Below are 20414 nucleotides of genomic sequence, written 5' to 3'. Positions count from 1 at the left end.
CAAAATCCATGGATACTCCGGTGTCTTATATAAAATGGCATAGTGTTTGCATATAACCTATGCACATCCTCCCTTGTACTTTAAATCATCTGAATGTAAATGCTGTATAAATAGTTGTTATGCTGTATTTTTTTAGGGAATAATGACAAGGGAGAAAAGTCTGTACATGTTCAGTACAGAGGCAACCATCTTTTTTTTATTTTTTATATATTTATTTTTAAATAGTGACAGGCCCCGCTGTGTTGGCCAGGCTGGCCTTAAACTTCTGGGCTCAAACGATCCTCCTACCTCAGCTTCGAAGTAGCTGGGACTACAAGCACATGCCACCACTGTGCCTGGCTCCTCAGCCATCCTTTTTTTTTTTTTCCCCCCTGAATATTTTTGATCTGTGGTTGGTTGAACCCATGGATGCAGAACCCATAGATATAGAGGGCCGACTACACTATTTGAGCTGTGACCATAAATATTTTGGGGTATATCTGCCTTCTTTAGTCCCATTGGTAGAATTGGTACAATTACCTATACTACAATAGGAAGTTTATCTTTGTCTCCTTCATTTAGACACTTATACTCTTAAATTTACTTTTGAAATAAAACTACCTTAATTACAGTTAATTCTATTTGATTTTACTTACAAGTGACAGCTAACTTTTAAACAAACCAAATTGCTGATTTATCTTACATGATTTTATTTTCTGATATTACCAGACAGCGATTTTTTAAAAATGTTTTTCCTTTGCAGGTAATGCCCTTATTAAATGTGGAGAAACCCAAAAAAGAATTGGAACAGCAGACAGAGAACTGATTCAAACGTCAGCCTTAAATTTTCTTACTCCTTTAAGAAACTTTATAGAAGGAGATTACAAAACAATTGCTGTGAGTTGAAAAGTGTCCGCTTTATTTAGTAAAAGCATTTAGATGTATATTTATACTTTTTAATGAATAATTTGGCCTCTTCATGACTGTGTAGATGTAGTGGATTACAAAATTAAATAATCCAGGTCGGTACATGTTCACCAGAACACAAAATTAAACCAAAATAAAGGACTACTGATACATTTACTCCATTTGTGTGTCCTACAATGTTACTGAGATGCCTTTATCCCTTTTCATTCATTACCAACACTAAAATCTACAGAGAGGTTCCTGGAATGATGATGAAAATACGGTCTAAAATATCACCATAGTATACCATGTAGCTCTTCATTTTTTAGGATTTTAACTTATTTTCTTAGAGATAGAGAATGAAAATTTTCTAAGATTTTTACAAAGCTGCTATTATAAATACTTCAAACTTTAATTTACAAATTTCTTATTACAATATATTATTGAATATTATAGAAACTTTCTATATGTTCACAATGGATTTGTTTCTGTATAAATAAGTATTTGGCCTGAGACAGAAGAACTACGAAGTTAAAGTATGATTTAAAAGATATTAGCAGCCGGGTGCGATGGCTCACGCTTGTAATCCTAGTACTTTGGGAGGCCTAGGTGGGTGGATCACTTGAGGTCAGGAGTTCGAAACCAGCCTGGCCAACATGGTGAAACCCCATCTCTACTAAAAATACGAAAAAATTAGCCAGACGTGGTGGCAGGTGCCTGTAATTCCAGCTACTCGAGAGGCTGAGGCAGGAGAATCGCTTGAACCCTGGAGGCAGAGGTTGCAGTGAGCCAAGATCGCGCCTCTGCACTCCACCCTGGGGGACAGACTAAGACTCCATCTCAAAAAATGTAAAATAAAATATAAAATAAAATAAAATAAAAGTTAGCTTAGTGCAATGAAATTTGACGTATGGAATCTTAAGATTAAAGCAAACTGAATTATAATAAACTTACATATTATACAGAAGCTAGAAATTCCTGAATAATTCTAAGATACTATACTAATGTTTATTCATTATTCTGTAAATTTGAAATTCCATTTTGGAGTGGTTGGGTTGCATTTGGTGCTATGACACATTAAGTGCAGCCTGCCCAATCCTTGAGGTGTAGGACACCAGGCATCGAGGAACCTCGCCCCAGGCCTATGCTTCCTTCTTTCTAGGCACCTTCTGGATAATCTGTAACAATTTGAAACAGTTTTTCAATCTGGCCACTAATGACATTTTGGGCTTCAGGATTCCTTGTAGAGATAGACTTGTGGAATGTTTGGCAACATTTCTGGCTTCTGGCTAGCAGAAGCCAGTAACATCCCTCCACCAGTTTTGACAACCAAAAAGGTATTGCCAAATGTTCCCGAGGCGGGATAGGATCACAAAATATTAAAACTGATATTCCTTTGTTTCCATCATTGCCTGCCATCTTTCCCAGACATTTATGATGTTTCAATTATTTTAAAATTTAAAACAAGTAACAAGGGGATGGAAGGGAGGCCAGATACCTGAATGGTAACTTTATAGCCAAGTTTGTAATCATAGATCTTTATCAAATGATACATACGTTTACTAGGGAATAATACTTTAAATGTGTATGCTCTTACAAAATTTTAGCATCTTTAGCCTTTATTTTTTCTTTTCTATATTTATAGAAAGAAAGGAAACTATTGCAAAATAAGAGACTGGATTTGGATGCTGCAAAAACGAGACTAAAAAAGGCAAAAGCTGCAGAAACTAGAAATTCAGTAAGTAAATAGAAAAATATTTTTGATTAATAACTTTAAGATTTGTAAAATATTTTGCTAATATACCATGAAAGATACAGACTATTAACTTTAGGGTCTTGTTTTTGTGCTCTCTAAACAAATTTATCAGAACTTAATACATCCAAATCAGTGCAAAGTAGTCATATCGAAAAGGTGATATTCATGGCCAGGCACAGTGGCTCATGCCTGTTATCCCAGCATTTTGGGAGGCTGAGGCAGGCCGATGGCTTGAGCCCAGGAGTTTGAGACCAGCCTGGGCAACATGACACAGCCCCGTCTCTCTACAGAAAGTACAAAAATGAACGGACATAGTGGCACCCACCTGTAGTCCCAGCTACTCAGGAGGCTGAGATGAGAGAATCTCTTGAGCATGGGAGGTGGAGGTTGCAGTGAGCCAAGTTTGCACCACTGCACTCCAGCCTGGGCAACAGAGCCAGACCCTGTCTTTAAAATAAAAAAATATATATATATATGTGTATATGTATATATGTGTGTGTATGTGTGTATATATGTATATGTTTATATATGTATGTATATGTATGTATATACACACACACGTGATATTTAGCTGTACAGCTGCTGCTAAGAAACAAAAATTATGGTAGCTCTTAATGTTGTGTCATGTTTTTTTAAATATCCTCAGTGGTGACAAGTATTTTTGGAGATAGATTTATTATAATTGGAAATAGCAAAAAAGATAGTAATTAAGATGAGACTCAAGTTTGAGAATACTTGTATTTGACTTAAACATTAGTTCACTTCCCTTTCCACACACTGCTCAAACTAACTAAAAGAATGTTTACCAAGAATAGTTCCAAAACCATTCAAACGAACAGTGGTAGTATGGACTTTCAGGCAACGATGTTGAGTGAGAGGAAACTCATTTGGATAAATAAATTGTAGTATATATTCCAGAAAATCTCAGAATATTGAGTAGGTATACATTAAATATAATAATTAAATTTTTCTTTAAATATTTATAAGCTTTTTAGTTAATCCAAGTTATACTGTCTATATTGTCATTCCAGAATTTGAAAACATCAGATTTGAATTGTAATAACTTTAAAATAGTACAAAATAAGCCACGTATGAATTTTTTAGAAGAAGCTAATAAATTAATACTTAATTTGAGCTTTGGTATATTACCCCGCCTTCTGTTTTGAAGTCACTACCACTGCCAACATCAAGAATCACTGCCTTCATGAGCATACTACCACAGTGCTGGTACTGTCTTATAGTTCTCTTGTTTGGGGGATAAAAACGTTGAAAATTGGTTTAGAGTGAAATTTAAAACTGATTAACTTGGTATTGGATAGTAATGTCTTATGAGACTACCCCAATACCTTGTATGAGCAGAATAAGTTATTTTTTCTATGTTTTTTTTTTCTTTTTTGGAGACACTGTATTAGTTACTGCTAAAGAAGAGCTATCTTTGATAAGACATTAATTCCAAATTTACTGGCATTTTCACTTCACGGTTTATCATTACATCAGCACCACAAACAGCAAAACTTCCCTAAACAGACTATCTGCAGCATCAGAACTTTGAAAATGAACACTATAGATAGCAGGAGACATTGAATTCTTTTATTAGTTTCTAGTTGCTAATAATGAATTTGAAAAGTAAATTATAAACTCGTTTTTAAAGATAATAATTTCATAATCAGGAACAAACTTAAGGATCGTTTGGAAATAAATATTTTAACTGGGACAGAATGTCTTTATTCAAGATGCCTACATGTGCCCAGTGATAATTGTGGAATAAAAATACTGTTACCAAGTTTCAGTACAAAACTTTGTTTAATAAGCACTATTATAGGAATGACAGTCTGTTTTTCTACCTGGAAAAGTTCCGGAAAGCACATATAGATTTAACAGTGTACAAAGTCCTTTAATATTTCTAAATTATTTTACCACTATTAAAATATATAGAACCTAAATATAATAGTAGACCAATTTTGAGAGATGTTTCCCTTTTGAGATATCTGGAAAAGATCTTGGCAATTTTTCTCTGCTGTGTATTTTTGAGGATAAAGGTTTTTTTCCTATGGGAATTTATGTTTAAAGTAAAAGATGATACAAATGATTTTATTCAGTTCAACAATTTTATTTATACACAGCTCTTCTAGAACTTATGTATTACATAAAGCAAAATTTAACTCTAGCCAAATACTGTTTTTTTAGTCTAGACAAAGTTCAATTTCCTGATTTTAATTGTATTTTTCCTCTAGATAACCAACTCGTTTTTCTTCAAACTTTATAGCAGTAAGTCTGAAATACTTTGGGAAGAAAAAGTTCTCTTAGTTTATTATTACATAAAGCCTGGAGGTATGCCTGTATTTGGTGATCCTTTTTTTCCCCCTTGTATTTCTCTTCCATTTACTTGAAGAATCACTAGGAGTTTGGGTTTGCTTTTTTTTCCTTCTTTGATACATTTCCTGGTTCCTAGTTGGCAACTGAAGTGGTTAATCTAACCTTAACTTACTTTGATTTCTCATCTTTATAAATTTCCATGGATTAATTATTTTGTAACTAGTTACTCTGTCAGTAAGGTTTGGGATCTCTCCATATTGGCACTTTTTAAATAATTTACTTACTAGTTTCTTGTGACTTTTTTTGAGTTCTATGTTTACTAGATGCTAATTTTGTACAGGGTACTCTACTGAGGAGTTCATAGATAAATGATGTAAAATATCTGCTGCTCTCAGTTCACTATATGGTATAACAGATCAAACTTTTTGATGATTTAGCCCTATCAGTAAAGAATTTCTGCTTGTATCTAATATTGCTGTTTTATCAGTTAGCATATTGAAGAATGGTAAAGCAACATCAAAGGCATTTCTCAGAAATATACCAATTAAGCAGAAAGCCAACTTTAATGTTTCACAATGAACAAAAACACAGTTTTGAAAAATAGATTGTTTATATGATAAAACATACCAGAGAAGCAAGAACAAAAATAATTACAGGTTGAGTATCCCTAATCCAAAAACCTGAAATCTGAAATGCTCTAAAATATGAAATTCTTTGAGTGCCTTTATGATGCTCAAGAGAAATGCTTATTGGAGCTTTTCACATTAGGGTTGCTCAGCCAGTAAGTATAATGCAAATCCAAAACCAGAAATTTGAAACACTTCTGGTCCCAGGCATTTCACCTAAGGGGTACAAAACTGTAATGCATTTCAATTATAAGGCACCTACATTTACTAATCCAATTTTATCTAATCTAAACTTAAAAATTATTTTACAGTTGTAGTAATGTTAAAGATAAAAATCAGCCGGTTTCAAAGCTCTTCGGTGTTTAGTGGTTTAGGCCTCTGTTATTTTGGGACATCCAAATTTGATGGAAAATATTTCTTTAACATCATACAGCAAACTTAAGCATTTCCACAGCAGTGTAAATCTTTAATCTGTAAACTCAATAAATTTAGAGCACCATCATACAGCCTTTAAGAGCACATGTTTGAATTTAAGGTTTATTAGAAATACAAGGATTGACATGCCTTTAAGACTTCAGAGTATGCCAAGACCTGGCTGAGGCTGATTGAAAGAGAATGTGGTTGAAGGCATCATAAATTCATAAAATAGAAATGATCTTTGAATAGGAAAATTTGGGGTAGGCAGAAGGACTTTCTTAGTGAAAATTTAATAAAAATTGTAGGTAACTGACAGTTTTAAAAATGATACATTTTCCCTAAATGATTCTCATTTAAAGTCAAGCATCGGCCGGGCCGGTGGCTCACGCCTGTAATCCCAGCACTTTGGGAGGCCAAGGCGGGCGGATCACAAGGTCAGGAGATCGAGACCACGGTGAAACCCCGTCTCTACTAAAAATACAAAAAATTAGCCGGGCGCGGTTGTGGGCGCCTGTAGTCCCAGCTACTCGGGAGGCTGAGGCAGGAGAATGGTGTGAACCCGGGAGGCGGAGCTTGCAGTGAGCCGAGATCGCGCCACTGCACTCCAGCCTGGGCAACAGAGCCAGACTCCGTCTCAAAAAAAAAAAAAATAAATAAATAAATAAATAAATAAAGTCAAGCATCAACATATTTTTTTGTTTTGAAAATTTGAATATCGGGGAAAAAAATGAATAGGCACCACTATCTGCAGTTTCATAGAACAATAAATGTAGTGGGGTTTTTTTAAGTAGAAAAAATATTTGATTGGCTCTTTTACTTGTTTAATGTGTTATTTATTGTGCAGAAGTAATTTGTTTCACTGTGTTCATTGGTATAATGTGTTCTTTGTCTCTTACTATGAACTTAAGCAACTAAACTCAGCTCGCCTTGAAGGAGATAACATTATGGTAAATTTCTCTTACATGCTCAACTTCCTGCATGTAAAATGGCTGAAGGTTTGTTGGCCTACTGTGTTTTCTACATCTTGAATAAAGTGCCTTCTCTTGCTATTAGCTGCATGTAAAATTTTGAAATAATTGAAACCATGTATTCATTATCTTTAACAACAAAAATATGAGGAAAAAATACTAGCTGAAGTGATACTGGAACTTTATATAGTGCCTTTTTGCACTGAGTAAAAGATGCTAATTTAAGCTGGCATTTATATTTTCACTTTTGGCAAAGAAAATTAACAAAATATACTTAAAGAAAGGTGTAAGGTAAACACTTTGACTTTGCTGCTCAGTAGCTTCAAGATTTACCTTATTTTCACCCAAACTCAACATAGAATTAATTTCTTCTGCCATTTCAGGCCAAGACAGACCCCATTAGATTAGGTACTCCTGTAACGGCCAGGCTTGTTCTCCATTCAGTGCTAACTCACTTACAAAAGTTTTGGTGGAGTGGTGATAGCCTTGGGAAAGAATAGAGAATGCAGATTGTTTTATGGTATCCAATGTATATGTTGAGCTTAGTTTGAGAAAATGTTTGAACTATTAGAAGTTTTTTATTTTAGTAAAATAGAAAGTTGTAAAATCTGAACATAGCCAACAGTTGTGCACATTAGCCAATAAAAATGTATAGATATAGTGTGTTTTATTTCTAGATATATTACTTCATTAGAAGTATCAACGGATCTGCAGTACAGCTAATAAATTGGCAATTAATTGGCTGCTTTCATTCACTAGCATTAAACTAAAAGCAGGAAAGTAATAGGAAAGATTATTGTACAGAATATATAAAATGCATTTTTGTTTTTGTTTTTTTAAAAACTGTAATTACTGAAGCCCTGGCTGAATTAGGGCTTACCTTAGATAGCAAGAGAATGCATTAATGTGTTTCCATTGTCCTATCTATAGGTAAATGAAAAGGGTGAGAATATTTCAGTCATTGCTAATTTAACATATAAAGCATAGCTTTTCTTTTTGTCTCAGGTAAAAACATAATTAAAAACAATTAACAGGACTTTGTTTCATTAATCATTTGTTTTTACTATTAATGTAACCTACTTATAGTAAAATATATTTACAGCTGGTAATTTTATATTTATTATATCTCCAGCTTATTGTTTCTCTCCAAAAAGGCTGTATCAGCAGCCATTAATCCTTGCTTTGCTTCATTTCCTAAAATTTTATAATTTATACTTAAATGAGAAATTCGAAATCATTTAGTCCAAATCTCTAATTTTCCAGATGAGAATACTGGAGCTAAGAAAAATTAGGTGTTCTCAATTTGGGAAAACTGTTAATTTATAGATTTAGCGTAAGATTTTAGAATTGATAGTAATGATACATATAAAAGTCATACTTACACAGTATGTTAAGCTGTACTGATTTAGTTACTACTGTGTTTAATCTATTAATATTATTCTGAAAAAGAGTATGCCATTTAAACAAGTATTTATATTTATCTATACTAAGTTGTAGAAAATAAATTCCAACTTTCATGCTCTATATTTTTCTCTAATTTTTAATGCTGGCTAGATTTGGGCAGAGGAGGTGACAAAAGTAAGTAAATTATTAAACTACAGAACTATGAAACAAGAATTTAGTTGACATTGATTCAGTAAATATTTATTGGGCAACCACCATGGGTCCAGTCACAGTCTATGTTACTATACCTTATAAAATCTGAAAATGATGGGTATGTGCAGGTCTCTTTAACTAATAGAAGCTCCACCAAGCAGTTGAACAATGCTGCAGAGATGTGGTTTGCACACACACTGATAAATCTTAGATACCTGTACTAAGTGGTCATCTTACAGTTCCTTACTATAGAAGGCAGGCGAAATGCTTGTTAATTATTTTTTTATGACAATTTTTAAAATGTAAAATATAGTTAACACCATGTCCTGTATCTTCAGAGAATGGAATGTATCATATTTCGCACAATGAATTTTTTTTTTTTTTTTTTTTTTTTGAGATGGAGTTTTGCTCTTGTCGCCCAGTCTGGAGTGCAATGGCACAATCACAGCTCACTGCAACCTCTGCCTCCTGGGTTCAACCAATTCTCCTGTCTCAGCCTCCCAAGTAGCTGGGATTACAGGTGCCTGCCACCATGCCTGGCTAATTTTTTGTATTTTTAGTAGCGACAGTTTTTTTCACCATTTTGGCCAGGCTGGTCTCGAACTCCTGAATTCAAGTGATCCACCCACCTTGGCCTCCCAAAGTGCTGGGATTACAGGCATGAGCCACCTCACCCAGCCACAAGTGAATTTTTTAGGTAACTGAAGCTTGTTCTCTCCAGCACCAAAGCTAATTTTTCTCAGTCACATTAGTTGAAAAATCTGTAAAAATGTATTTTACTGCTGCATTAAATATAGGATAGCAAGTATTTGATTTTACTCTAGTTAAGGTCATTATTAACATTTATTATACTGTTAACAATTGAATTTGTTGTTTTTCAACTATGTTGTCTCTTCCCTCAGTATCAGACTTGTTTCTTGTAGAAGTTGTCTGTGACTGCTGCTAGCAGTTCTTCTGTCTGTGTTACCATTTCTAATCGTCTGTGGGCTGGGAAAGCAAGTAATTAAACAACAGTTTAAGGGATAAAATTAGAAACTGTAGTACATGCAGACTTGTTTCAAATGCTTTTTGAAGTCTTCAGAAGCATTTTTCATTTCCTTCTTATGTTAGGGCCTACCAAACTCTGACATCTACATGAGGATAACACTGGGGGCTGAGGACAGGTGATGATTGTGGCCCCTGACAAGTAATAGCTTTATAAACTTTAACTTTTCTTTTCTGGCTTTGTAGGATTGATTATACAGTCTGTTTTATGCATAGGTTGTAGAGCTATTGATTCTATGACTTGGATCTCCAGTATGAAATTCTTACCTTAAGCTCTTATCCCCCTTTGTGAAGTCTGTTCATCAATTTAGTTATGGTTCCACACTGGATTCTGATTTCTTCCTGAACTTCTAGCATGAAAAGGGGCAGAGCAACACAGAAGAGAATATAGGTTGAACAAAAAACCTAGAATGTCTTCCTCTTTGGCGTAAAGATATGCCAGAAAATTTCTGACTTGATTTTGCAGTCTCAGCAAGTTTAGGAAATAAATTGATACAATACATGGGAAGAAACTCATGAAACATATTATATACGTATATATAAAACTAAAGAAACCTATCAAAATGGATTTGAGGGGTTTTTTTCTTCTACACATGTCACTGCTGACATTTTTATAATTAAAATGTATAAATGACCGGGCGCAGCGGCTCATACCTGTAATCCCAGCACTTTGGAAGGCCGAGGGGGGCAGATCACCTGAGGTCAGGAGTTCAAGACCAGCCTGACCGGCAAGGTGAAACCCCACCTCTACTAAAAATAGAAAATTAGCCAGGCGTGGTGTCCCAGCTACTTGGAAGGCTGAGGCAGGAGAATCCCTCGAACTTGGGAGGTGGAGTTTGCAGTGAGCCGAGATCGGCCATTGCACTCCAGCCTAGGCAACAAGAGCAAAACTCTGTCTCAAAAAATAAATAAATAAATGAAAATGTATAAATGTTAAAACTTTATATTCCTGGAGTATTTTAAGATTTTAAGCCATATGAATAGTAGGCAACACTGATCAAGATAGTCACAGCAAATGCCTCAGAAGCATTACCAAAATTTATGGCTTACAGAAAACCCAATCATGATATCATGGGCCAACAGATTCTTGCCCATCTTCCAGTTACGTTTAAAAAAAACTCTTCTAGCTTACCTAACCCATGTTATGCTATCATGTAGTCTAGTAGCAGTTATTTTTAGCAGTAGAAAGTCTCTTCCCTTGAGATTTTTTAGACGACAGAATATCAGCCCTTTCTTATCTATCTTTCTAATGTGGATAATTTTCTTCCAAAGTAAATTGATTATGCTAAACCTAATTTAAATTTTTTTAGCTTCTCAGATCAATTATGAACAGTTATATATGCCAGAAGTATAGATGATTTGGGATATTTGACTATTTGAAGCCACCCAACATGCACTAAAACTTATTCCAGAAATGAGATGCATTTTTCCCTATCATCTACCCTCTCTAAATAAAGTCTAGATTGTACAGAAGGACCTCCTAAGCTTTGTAACATGGTGCCTTTCTTCATGATTAAATTTTACTCAAACCTAGAAAGCTGATCCCTCATCCTTAATGAGATCATTTGATATTTTTTATTCAGTGTACTTAGCATTAAAATATTATTTCCACTTTAGTCTCAATCTTCCTGGTCACCTTAATCTGCTACCTAGTTTTTTTGCTTACACCTTACCTAGAAATAATGTCAACTAGTAGGATTTTTCTGCCATTTCTACTAAAGACCATTAAATCAAACCATACTTTCACAATCAAAGACCTATATGGGACTAGCCTAGTTTACTTATGAAGTGCATTTATTTTTGATTTGCCGTATTTACTTCTGTCACTCAAAGCCTTTTTGTATTCAAGCAGAACAGTAAATAGTGCATGTGTAACATTGATGTGATTGGTTTTCCTTAATGCTCTCCTTAGGAAGAACATTGCTTCTTTTTTTCTTCTGGGACTTTTTTCTACTTCATACTAGCTTCCAAATGAAGCTTACTTTGTCCCTGCTATCAAAAAACCATGGGTTCTGGTTTTAGTCAAGTAAATTCAATTTCGACTTTTGACTTACTAATTCAAGCTTATTGCCATAAGTCCAAGCTAGAGGTCAATTCTTAGTCCCCCCTGCTGGGGTTGTTGCCAGTGGGCTGTTACAGCAACTGATTATCTACTTTGCTGCTGCTTCCTTGTAGACTGGCTTACTAGGTTAACTATTGCTAAGAAAGGGTGAGGAGAGGGAGATGAGGCCTGAAAGAAAAAAGTTCATACCTTGTTGTTGTTTTTTTTTTTACTTTTTATTATGTCTTGGAAATGTCATAAAGCATTTGCATAGGTGGAAAATGCTATTTGTGCTGGAGAGGTAGTCAAACATCATTATAATGATGATGTTACCAATGATAATGCCCAGTGGGAAATAAGCTAACTATTCTGAGTAAGCTGTGAGGTTTTATTTCTCTTTCCCACTTATTAACAACCAACTCTGACTAAAGATTTGAGAAAATGTTTTTTGCCACTATTTGCTATTTTTAGATCTTGTTGATTTTTCAGTGAACTGTTTTGTCACAGCAGTAAAGCCTCTTTTATCAGATGGTTGAAACCAATAGTGGCATACTATTATTTACATCTCTTCCCAGCTCCACAGTATGTGACTTCACCTTAGTAGCTGGAAATCAGCTGTGGTGGTAGTATTTATGTCATGAAAATCTGGATATGAGAGCTTTTTTTTTATTTCTTGGAGAAGAATTTAACAGCATACCACTGATTGAAGTTCAATCATAACTTAAAAAGCTTTTTAAAACCCTAGTGTATCTTAATAGATAGTATTCTGCTTAAGGCATTTTTTATGCATAGTTTGAAAAGAAAATGTAAAAGGAAGACATTTAAAATGTAGGACAAAAAATCCTTTGAATGAACCTAAAAACTGTGGTGCTAGCAACAAGTGTTTGGCAACTAAACGCAAGGTGAAAATCCTATGGCGTCACTCTAAAGTCTTTTGCATTTGAGACTGAAGACTCTTTAACTTCAAAGTAAAAACTATAGTAATAATTGAGAATTTTTTGCAGCAATATTATTTTATACTTGTAAAAGTGGTCATCTTAAAATTTTGTAAAATATTAAAATTTAGCAAAGTTGATACTAGAAAATTTATGAAAATGTCTTGACTTTCTCTTAGTAGTTTTTCTAGGCTCTTAAGAGTGTATTATTAAGCTTTAGTGTAACAGATTCTTTTGAGTCAAGTACTGGAATCAGTTGTCCAGGTGGAGTAATACAGAAAAGCTAAGGTCTAGAAACCAGGGAACCATTTTAGATACAAAGCAGAATTGGGGAATTGCCAGATTATAACTTGAGGTTTGTTTGGGGCATTTTTTTTTTTAACTGTCTAAAATAAATGTGTATAAGATGGACTGAGTCTTCTGAAGAGATTCTAAAACTATATTCTTATTTAAGTCTGAACAGGAATTAAGAATAACTCAAAGTGAATTTGATCGTCAAGCAGAGATTACCAGACTTCTGCTAGAGGGAATCAGCAGTACACATGTGAGTATTCATTCATTGAAAATTCATCTGGAACAAGACTTTGGTAGTCCTAAGGCAATTTTGGGAGGAAAAACTGAACTTCTCAGTCATTCATCAAGGAAATTTAAATTGTTACTTTCCAATATATCCGAAGAAATATTTAAAATTTTTGTTTATATCTTATCACCTAGTTCTCCCACCCTCATTAAATATACAGTTGGTGTTTATTGGCTAAGCAGAGTTTGCTAGTGTACTGTTCACCAAGGCCAATCTTAATAATAAGCCTTGTAGTAAAATGTTAGATACTGGTGAGTCTACCTCAGTACAATATTGTGGTCTGTCTCCCCCTTGCATTTGCCATTTAAGTTGACTATAGAGATAAGAACTGACTATAATTTTCCTTCACAGGCCCATCACCTTCGCTGTCTGAATGACTTTGTAGAAGCCCAGATGACTTACTACGCACAGTGTTACCAGTATATGTTAGACCTCCAGAAACAACTGGGAAGGTGATAATTTACTTTTCACATGTAAAGAGGAGAAATTCAAATTTTTGCATATGAACTAATAGTAGGGACCAAGATTAGAGGAATTAAAAGCTCTTACTAGCATTCTTAGAAATAGTTTCTTTTTTTTTTTAGGAAAGTCATTATCAGATTTCTGAGGTAACAGAATATTTTGAGCTCTTCTGGCACAGAGGCATGTTAACAGGGATGAGAAAAAAAAAAGTGAATACCTTTTCAGTGCTGTAAGGTTAAAAGTGTTTCAAAGTTCACTTTTTTCCTGCTACTAATACTTTTTGCTATTGGTTGAGGAAGATATAATTCAATTGACAGTTACCCTTAAAGATAAACTAATTTATACTTACTCATTACTCATTTGTTTACTATATTGAAAAAAAGAAAAGTTTTAGAATATTTCGTAAGACCTCATATCTACCGATGTGATTATTTTGAATATGATAATATACTTTAAAAGCAAAATGATAGTATGTAAAACACATAGCTCAGTCATTCATTCATCAAATATTTATTGACTGTCTGCCATGTGCCAAGCACTGTTACATATTCTGGGGTAATATCAGCAAACAAAACAAGCAAAGATGCTTGCCTTTATGGAGCTCACATTATAAGGTGACACTGAAAATAAAATAATGTTTAGGGCAAACATGGTCTCTGCTCTCGCAATACTTAGCCTAGGTAGAAATACAAAGCAAGCCATTGGTAGTCAGGCCATGTAGTTGGCAGAAAAATAGAAGGTGCCTGGTACTATGAAGGCATCTAACTGTGACTGAGGTACATCTAGCAGAGTTTCCCAGGTGAAGTTATCTTGGTAGGAATAATCTAGATGAAAAAAGGGACAGGGATGAATATTCTAAGCAAGGAAGAATATGTATATAAAAAAGCCACGAGAGAGAGAGTAGGGCAAGTTCAGGGAACTGACAGTAGTCCATTCAGGCTGGAGCATAGTGTTCAAGAATGGAATGGTAGATGAATCTAGAGGAGTTAAGCAAGGTCATACCATGAATGGCCTTTAAAGTAAGTTGTTGTAAGGAGTTTGGAATTTATATAGTGAGGAACCATTAAAACAGGGGAGCGATATGTAGCATTTGAAGGAAGAATATCAAAAAATCGTTTCAGGGGATAAGGTAAATAAAGTTACTTTGGTGTTTGTTTCTGCACATTAACACTTCAAAACTTGGCCTATAACAAAATTGGGCACATCCATGAAACCAATTTTGAACCTCAAAAATGAATTGCAGCCTAGTCATTAGTTATTTTAATACGATATACAGGAGCATTTACATATCTGTATATTTGAGGTTTTTTTAGTGGTAATATCTCAAGGCAGAACACCATTGTATCTTCACATCATTATAACTGTTTTAAGCCCAAGAAGCCTTAGTAATTTTTTCCACTTTATCCTGAAACTCTGGAAGTGCAGCATAGGGGTTGCTTATACTTGCATTCTACTTAAAGCCACCCTATGCTTAGGACTCGGCCATTTAAACAAAATCCAGTTATTACGTTATTACTGCACTTTGAGATAAACTCCAGCAATACAAAGTAAAACCAGTGCTACTATTCTAGAAGAGAAAGTCTAGCTTATCTCTCCACCCTCAATTATATTATTGCTAATGACCAATGACACTGGGGGAAGTTTTTAAGATAATACATGGAAATATTCAAATATAGAACTTCACAAATCATCCAGCTCCACACTAACACATTCAAAAGCTATTTATGAAGAACAGAACCAGATTGTATCGTTAATAGTTGCAGTAACAGTACCAACAGGTAGTAGAAGTAACTGAATAACAGCAATCACTTTGGCTGAGCCTAAGTTGTGCATAGGTGCTCTACCAGACACCTCATGTATATTATTAACTTTATAATCCTCACCACCAAATGAGGTAGGTACTATTATTATCCATATTTTAAAGATGAGAAAGCAGAAGTACTAGTCACAAGATTAGCAATTTTTTTTTTTTTTTTTTGAGACGGAGTCTGGCTCTGTTGCCCAGGCTGGAGTGCAATGGCACGATCTCAGCTCACTGCAAGCTCCGCCTCCCGGGTTTACGCCATTCTCCTGCCTCAGCCTCCCAAGTAGCTGGGACTACAGGCGCCCGCCACCTTGCCCGGCTAGTTTTTTGTATTTTTTAGTAGAGACGGGGTTTCACCGGGTTAGCCAGGATGGTCTCGATCTTCTGACCTCGTGATCCGCCCGTCTCGGCCTCCCAAAGTGCTGGGATTACAGGCTTGAGCCACCGCGCCCGGCCGATTAGCAATTTTTTTAACAATTGGAAGGCTTTTACATATCACGCTCCAGTGGCTTAATTGACATTTTTGTAGAATGAGTAATTGGTATGATTTTTTAATGTATCAATAAAAGTTCTTAGAAGGCAAAAGTGGCCTTTCAGTTCATTTTTTAAATCTTAACTCTGCAAAATTGACATAGGTAGACTTCAGTGGCTAATCAAAGGCTAAAATCATACTAGTAGATTTGAAAGTAAAATATGGTTAGAGAACTAAAAAAGCTATGTGTATATACATACTCATATAAGTAGAGCTTTTTCTTACCTTCAGAAATGTATGTATTTAATCTCTGCTGAAGAACTGAGTTCACTGAGGAAGGGATACTAGGAGAGATGGTTAATTTTAGAGAGGAAAAGCTATATTTAAAACTATTTCTTCTTATCATTAAAACCCTTTATCCATCAGAGAAACATTTGCTTTTCATTTTTAAAATGCACTGTTCCAGATGTGGAGAATATAGTATATAAATAAAATAACCAAAATTCCTGCCTTCCTGGAATCTACATTCTATATGGAGGCAGAAGGGAGCAGAAAAGCAATATGTATATAAATTATATAGTATATTAGAAGGTGAAAATGGTGTACCGAAAAACATAGCAGGAAGCTACTTTGGTCTGAGTAGAGAAAGATGTGAGAAAGCACGCATGCAGGCATCTGAGAGATGCTCCAGGAAGAGGGTGCAGCGAATACAAAAACCCTGAGAGCGTGACATAGCTGGTATGGTCAAGGAACGGCAAGGAGGGCTTGGCTAGAGACGAATAGAGGAAATGTGGAGCCAAAACATATAGGGCTTTGACTTTGGTCTTTACTCAGAGATGAGGAGCCTTTGGAAATTTTGAGCTGAGGAGTGACATAATTTTAGGCTTTAACAGAATCATTCTGGCTGCCACATTGAGGATAGGTGTTGGGTGGAAGCTGACAGATCTGTTTCAAACTTACTGCAATAATGTAGTGAGTAATTCAGTCAGAAGTTGGCAGTGGCTTGGATCGGGGTAATTGTGGTAGATAGGATGGAAGTGGTCAGGTCCTGTGGGTGGTTTTTTTTTTTTTTTCTTTTTTTTTTGAGACGGAGTCTCACTGTGTTGCCCAGACTCGAGTGCAATGGCACAATCTCTGCTCACTACAAGCTCCTCCTCCTGGGTTCACACCATTCTCCTGCCTCAGCCTCCCAAGTACCTGGGACTACAGGCACCCGCCACCACACCCGGCTAATTTTTTGTATTTTTGGTAGAGACAGGGTTTCACTGTGTTAGCCAGGATGGTCTCGATCTCCTGACCTCGTGATCCACCCGTCTCAGTCTCCCAATGTGCTGGGATTACAGGTGTGACTATGGGTGTATTTTAAAGTCAGAAGCATTTGCTTGACAGACTGTATGTATGTATATTGAACACAAAGATGTCAAGAATTATTGCAAGGTTTTGTTTTGTTTCATTTTGTTTTTAAGATGGAGTTTCACTCTTCCAGCCCAAGCTGGAGTGCAGTGGCGCAATATCGGCTCACTGCAACCTCTGCCTCCTGGGTTCAAGGGATTCCCCTAACTCAGCCTCCCAAGTAGCTATGATTACAGGTGTGGCCACCATACCCAGCTAATTTTTTGCATTTTTAGTAGAAAAGGGGTTTCACCATGTTAGCCAGGCTGGTCTTGAACTCCTGGCCTCAGGCAATCCACCCGCCTCAACCTCCCAAAGTGCTGGGATTATAGGCATGAGCCACCGCGCCAGTCTGCAAGTTTTTGACCTGAAGGAATAGGGAGTTGTGGTTAGTTAAAATGGGGATTGCCAGAGGCGGCAAAGATTTCAGGGATGGAGGTGTGGGAAGTATGTCAGTTACATTAGAAGCCCAGTTTTAAATATGTTAAGTTTGAGATGTCTGTTAAACATTTAAGTGGAGGTATCCAATTTTAGGATATGCAGGTCGGACTTGGATTGGGGGCGGGGTGAATTAGAAAAATTAGAGAGTTGTCAGCATATCAAAGATATTTAAATCTGTGAGACTAGATAAACCCTCGAAGAAGTAAGTATAGAGAAAAGAGGAGGATCAGGGACTGAGCCCTGAAGTACTCTAGCATGGAGAGTTGAGGAACAAGGCAAGGAGGATGATAAGGAGTGAGGCAGTGAGGTAAAATGGAAACTAAGAGTATGGCCTGGAAGTCAAGTGAACAACATGTGTGAAAGTGGGAGAGAACGGTCACTGCATAGGTCAAGTGAGAGGAGGACTGGGAATTGACCATTGGATTTAGGAACATTAACGTCATTGCTAACCTTGACGAGTGGTTTTGGTGAAACAGTAGGCACAAAGTAATGTTTGTAATGTAAGAGACTGGGAGGAGAGGAATTGTGACTGTAAGTTTAGGTAGATCTTTCAAGAAGTTTTGGTGTAAAGAGGAACAGAGGAATGAGGCAGTAGCCAGAGGAGAAAGGGGTGTCTAGCAATTTTTTGCTTGTTTTTTAAGATAGGAGAAATAAGGACATGTTTGTAAGCTGATGGGAATGATACAGTAGATGGAGAAAATATGATAATGTGGGAGGGGAAAGGGAAGAATTGGTAGAGTGATATCCTAGATAGGCAAAAAGGAATGAGATTTTGTGCACATGTGGAGGAATTGACATCAGGAGCATAGACAGCTCATTAAAGAGTTTCCTGGCCGGGCACAGTGGCTCATGCCTGTAATCCCAGCACTTTGGGAGGTCAAGGTGGGCGGATCTCTTGAGCTCAGGAGTTTGAGATCAGCCTGGGCAATATGGCAAAACCCTGTCTCTACAAAAAATACAAAAATTAACTCGGTGTGGAGGTGCATGCCTGTAGTCCCAGCTACTCAAGAAGCTGAGGCGAGAGAATTCTTTGCTTAAGCCCGGGAGGCAGAGGTTGCAGTGAGCCGAGATTGCACCACCGTGCTACACCTGGGCAAAAGGAGTGAACTCCTGTATCAAAAAAAAAAGAGTTCCTGATTGTTCTTTTGTGGCTCATGCCTGTAATCCCAACACTTTGGGTGACCAAGGCAGGTGGATCATGAGGTCAGGGGTTCAAGACCAGCCTGACCAACATGGTAAAACCCCGTCTCTACTAAAGATACAAAAATTAGCTGGGCGTGGTGGTGGGCGCCTGTAATCCCAGCTACTCAGGAGGCTGAGGCAGGAGAATCGCTTGAACCTGGGAGACAGAGGTTGCAGTGAGCCGAGATTGTGCCACTGCACTCCAGCCTGGGCAACAGAGCGAGACTCCGTCTGGGGAAAAAAAGGAAGCAAACTCATCAGCTGAGTGTAATGGTTATGGGGAGAACTGGTGAAATTTTGAGGATGGGCAAGAGGGTATGAAATAGTCATCAGGGGAATGGAAAGTGAAAGTGAATGGACTAGAGAAATGTTGTATCATTGCCTGGTGGCATGTGGACGCACTTGAGGTTCCTAATCATAAATTGAATGTAAAACAAAGCTTTTCTGTGTTTCTCCTGTTAAAGTAGATGCATGGATACCGAGCAGGTAAATAGGTTTTTACCAAATGAGTACAATGAAGGGAGAGGCATAAGAAATGAGAGCATATGTAAGGGGTTATTATAATATGGACATGAAGGTGTTGGTAGGATCATAGACCCTGGTAGGCTTGTTGATGTGAGAGCACTTGAAAGAAAAAGGCGATGGTCAAAGAATGGGATAGTAGAAACTATTATTATTGGAAGGGTTGTGGTTACTGGAATTGGTAAGATCTAGATGTGACTGTGGGAATGGGTGGCTGAACTAGGATCAGGTATAAAGTCAATAGAAGAGTTCGAGGATCTAAGAGGCTAAAGTGTTGGAAGAACTGTCCATATGGATACTAAAGTCACCAAGAATTAAGATACAATGTCAAGTGAGCCAGGTGCTAAAATCTTCTAGAAATGAAAGTAGGGGAATGAGGCATCTTTAGGTGATTACAACAAGAGATACTGGGTATCTCTTTAAGTGATGGGAATGATACAATAGATGGAGAAAATATAATGTGGGAAGGAAAGATAATATGTTAAAATATGATAATATGATAAAATACGATACTGTGGGAGGGAAAGATAATGTAGTATAGTCGAATAACATGAAGTTGAAGGATTGGCCAGAATTGTTTACAGAAAAGAGTCTAAATAACAGTGATGAAGAACATAAGACTCTTCCATTGACCTCTAGGTTCAGTGATAAAAGAGGAGTATGGGAGATAAACACTAGCACAGGAGGATGAAGGGAAGGTTTAGAGAAGAGGTTAAGGATACAGGGAATTTTACTGATGCCTGAAATGATTTCCAGATGGTATAGTGGTCATGAAGAGAAAAAGGGGACTTTTCTAGTTTAATGAATTGATTAAAACTTAACAACGAATTTTCGTAGATAATTTTTTAGCTTAGAAATGGTTGAATTAGAATGATGTCAGACCAGCTATTTTCTACTGTTTTCTATTTAGTATTATTGGGGAAACTAGCCTTAAAATAAACTGAAAATTCTAATTATCTTCAAATTATTTATGAG

The 20414-nt window shown here is 36.3% G+C and overlaps 1 protein-coding gene and 1 long non-coding RNA gene across 6 annotated transcripts in view; one reads left to right on the top strand and one right to left on the bottom strand.

The window, feature by feature from the left end:
* The window catches only part of LOC105482786 (uncharacterized), a 54582-nt gene that overhangs the window by 11295 nt on the left and 22873 nt on the right, over positions 1-20414 (bottom strand). The window contains exons 5-7 of one of the 2 annotated variants that reach the window (XR_011616894.1): positions 16188-16246; positions 9876-9958; positions 7730-9551 (exon numbers count right to left, since the gene is read on the bottom strand). This is a non-coding gene — a long non-coding RNA (uncharacterized lncRNA). Of the gene's footprint in view, positions 1-7301; positions 9959-16187; positions 16247-20414 lie in introns of those variants that run through there. The other variant, XR_011616898.1, reaches the window with a different exon arrangement.
* LOC105482787 (SH3 domain containing GRB2 like, endophilin B1) overlaps positions 1-20414 on the top strand; it is a 44466-nt gene that overhangs the window by 17318 nt on the left and 6734 nt on the right. Inside the window, exons 4-9 of one of the 4 annotated variants that reach the window (XM_011743126.2) lie at positions 743-876; positions 2531-2623; positions 6909-6947; positions 8523-8546; positions 13039-13128; positions 13516-13616. In XM_011743126.2, the coding sequence (XP_011741428.1) occupies positions 743-876; positions 2531-2623; positions 6909-6947; positions 8523-8546; positions 13039-13128; positions 13516-13616 (481 nt within the window). Of the gene's footprint in view, positions 1-742; positions 877-2530; positions 2624-6908; positions 6996-8522; positions 8547-13038; positions 13129-13515; positions 13617-20414 lie in introns of all 4 variants that reach the window. The other 3 variants (XM_011743125.2, XM_071085040.1, XM_011743127.2) reach the window with 3 other exon arrangements.

The sequence above is a fragment of the Macaca nemestrina genome, chromosome 1, assembly GCF_043159975.1.
Source record: "Macaca nemestrina isolate mMacNem1 chromosome 1, mMacNem.hap1, whole genome shotgun sequence".
Taxonomy (NCBI): Eukaryota; Metazoa; Chordata; class Mammalia; order Primates; family Cercopithecidae; genus Macaca; species Macaca nemestrina.
The sequence above is the reverse complement of the archived record's forward strand: the minus strand, read 5'-3'. Positions and strand labels throughout refer to the sequence as shown.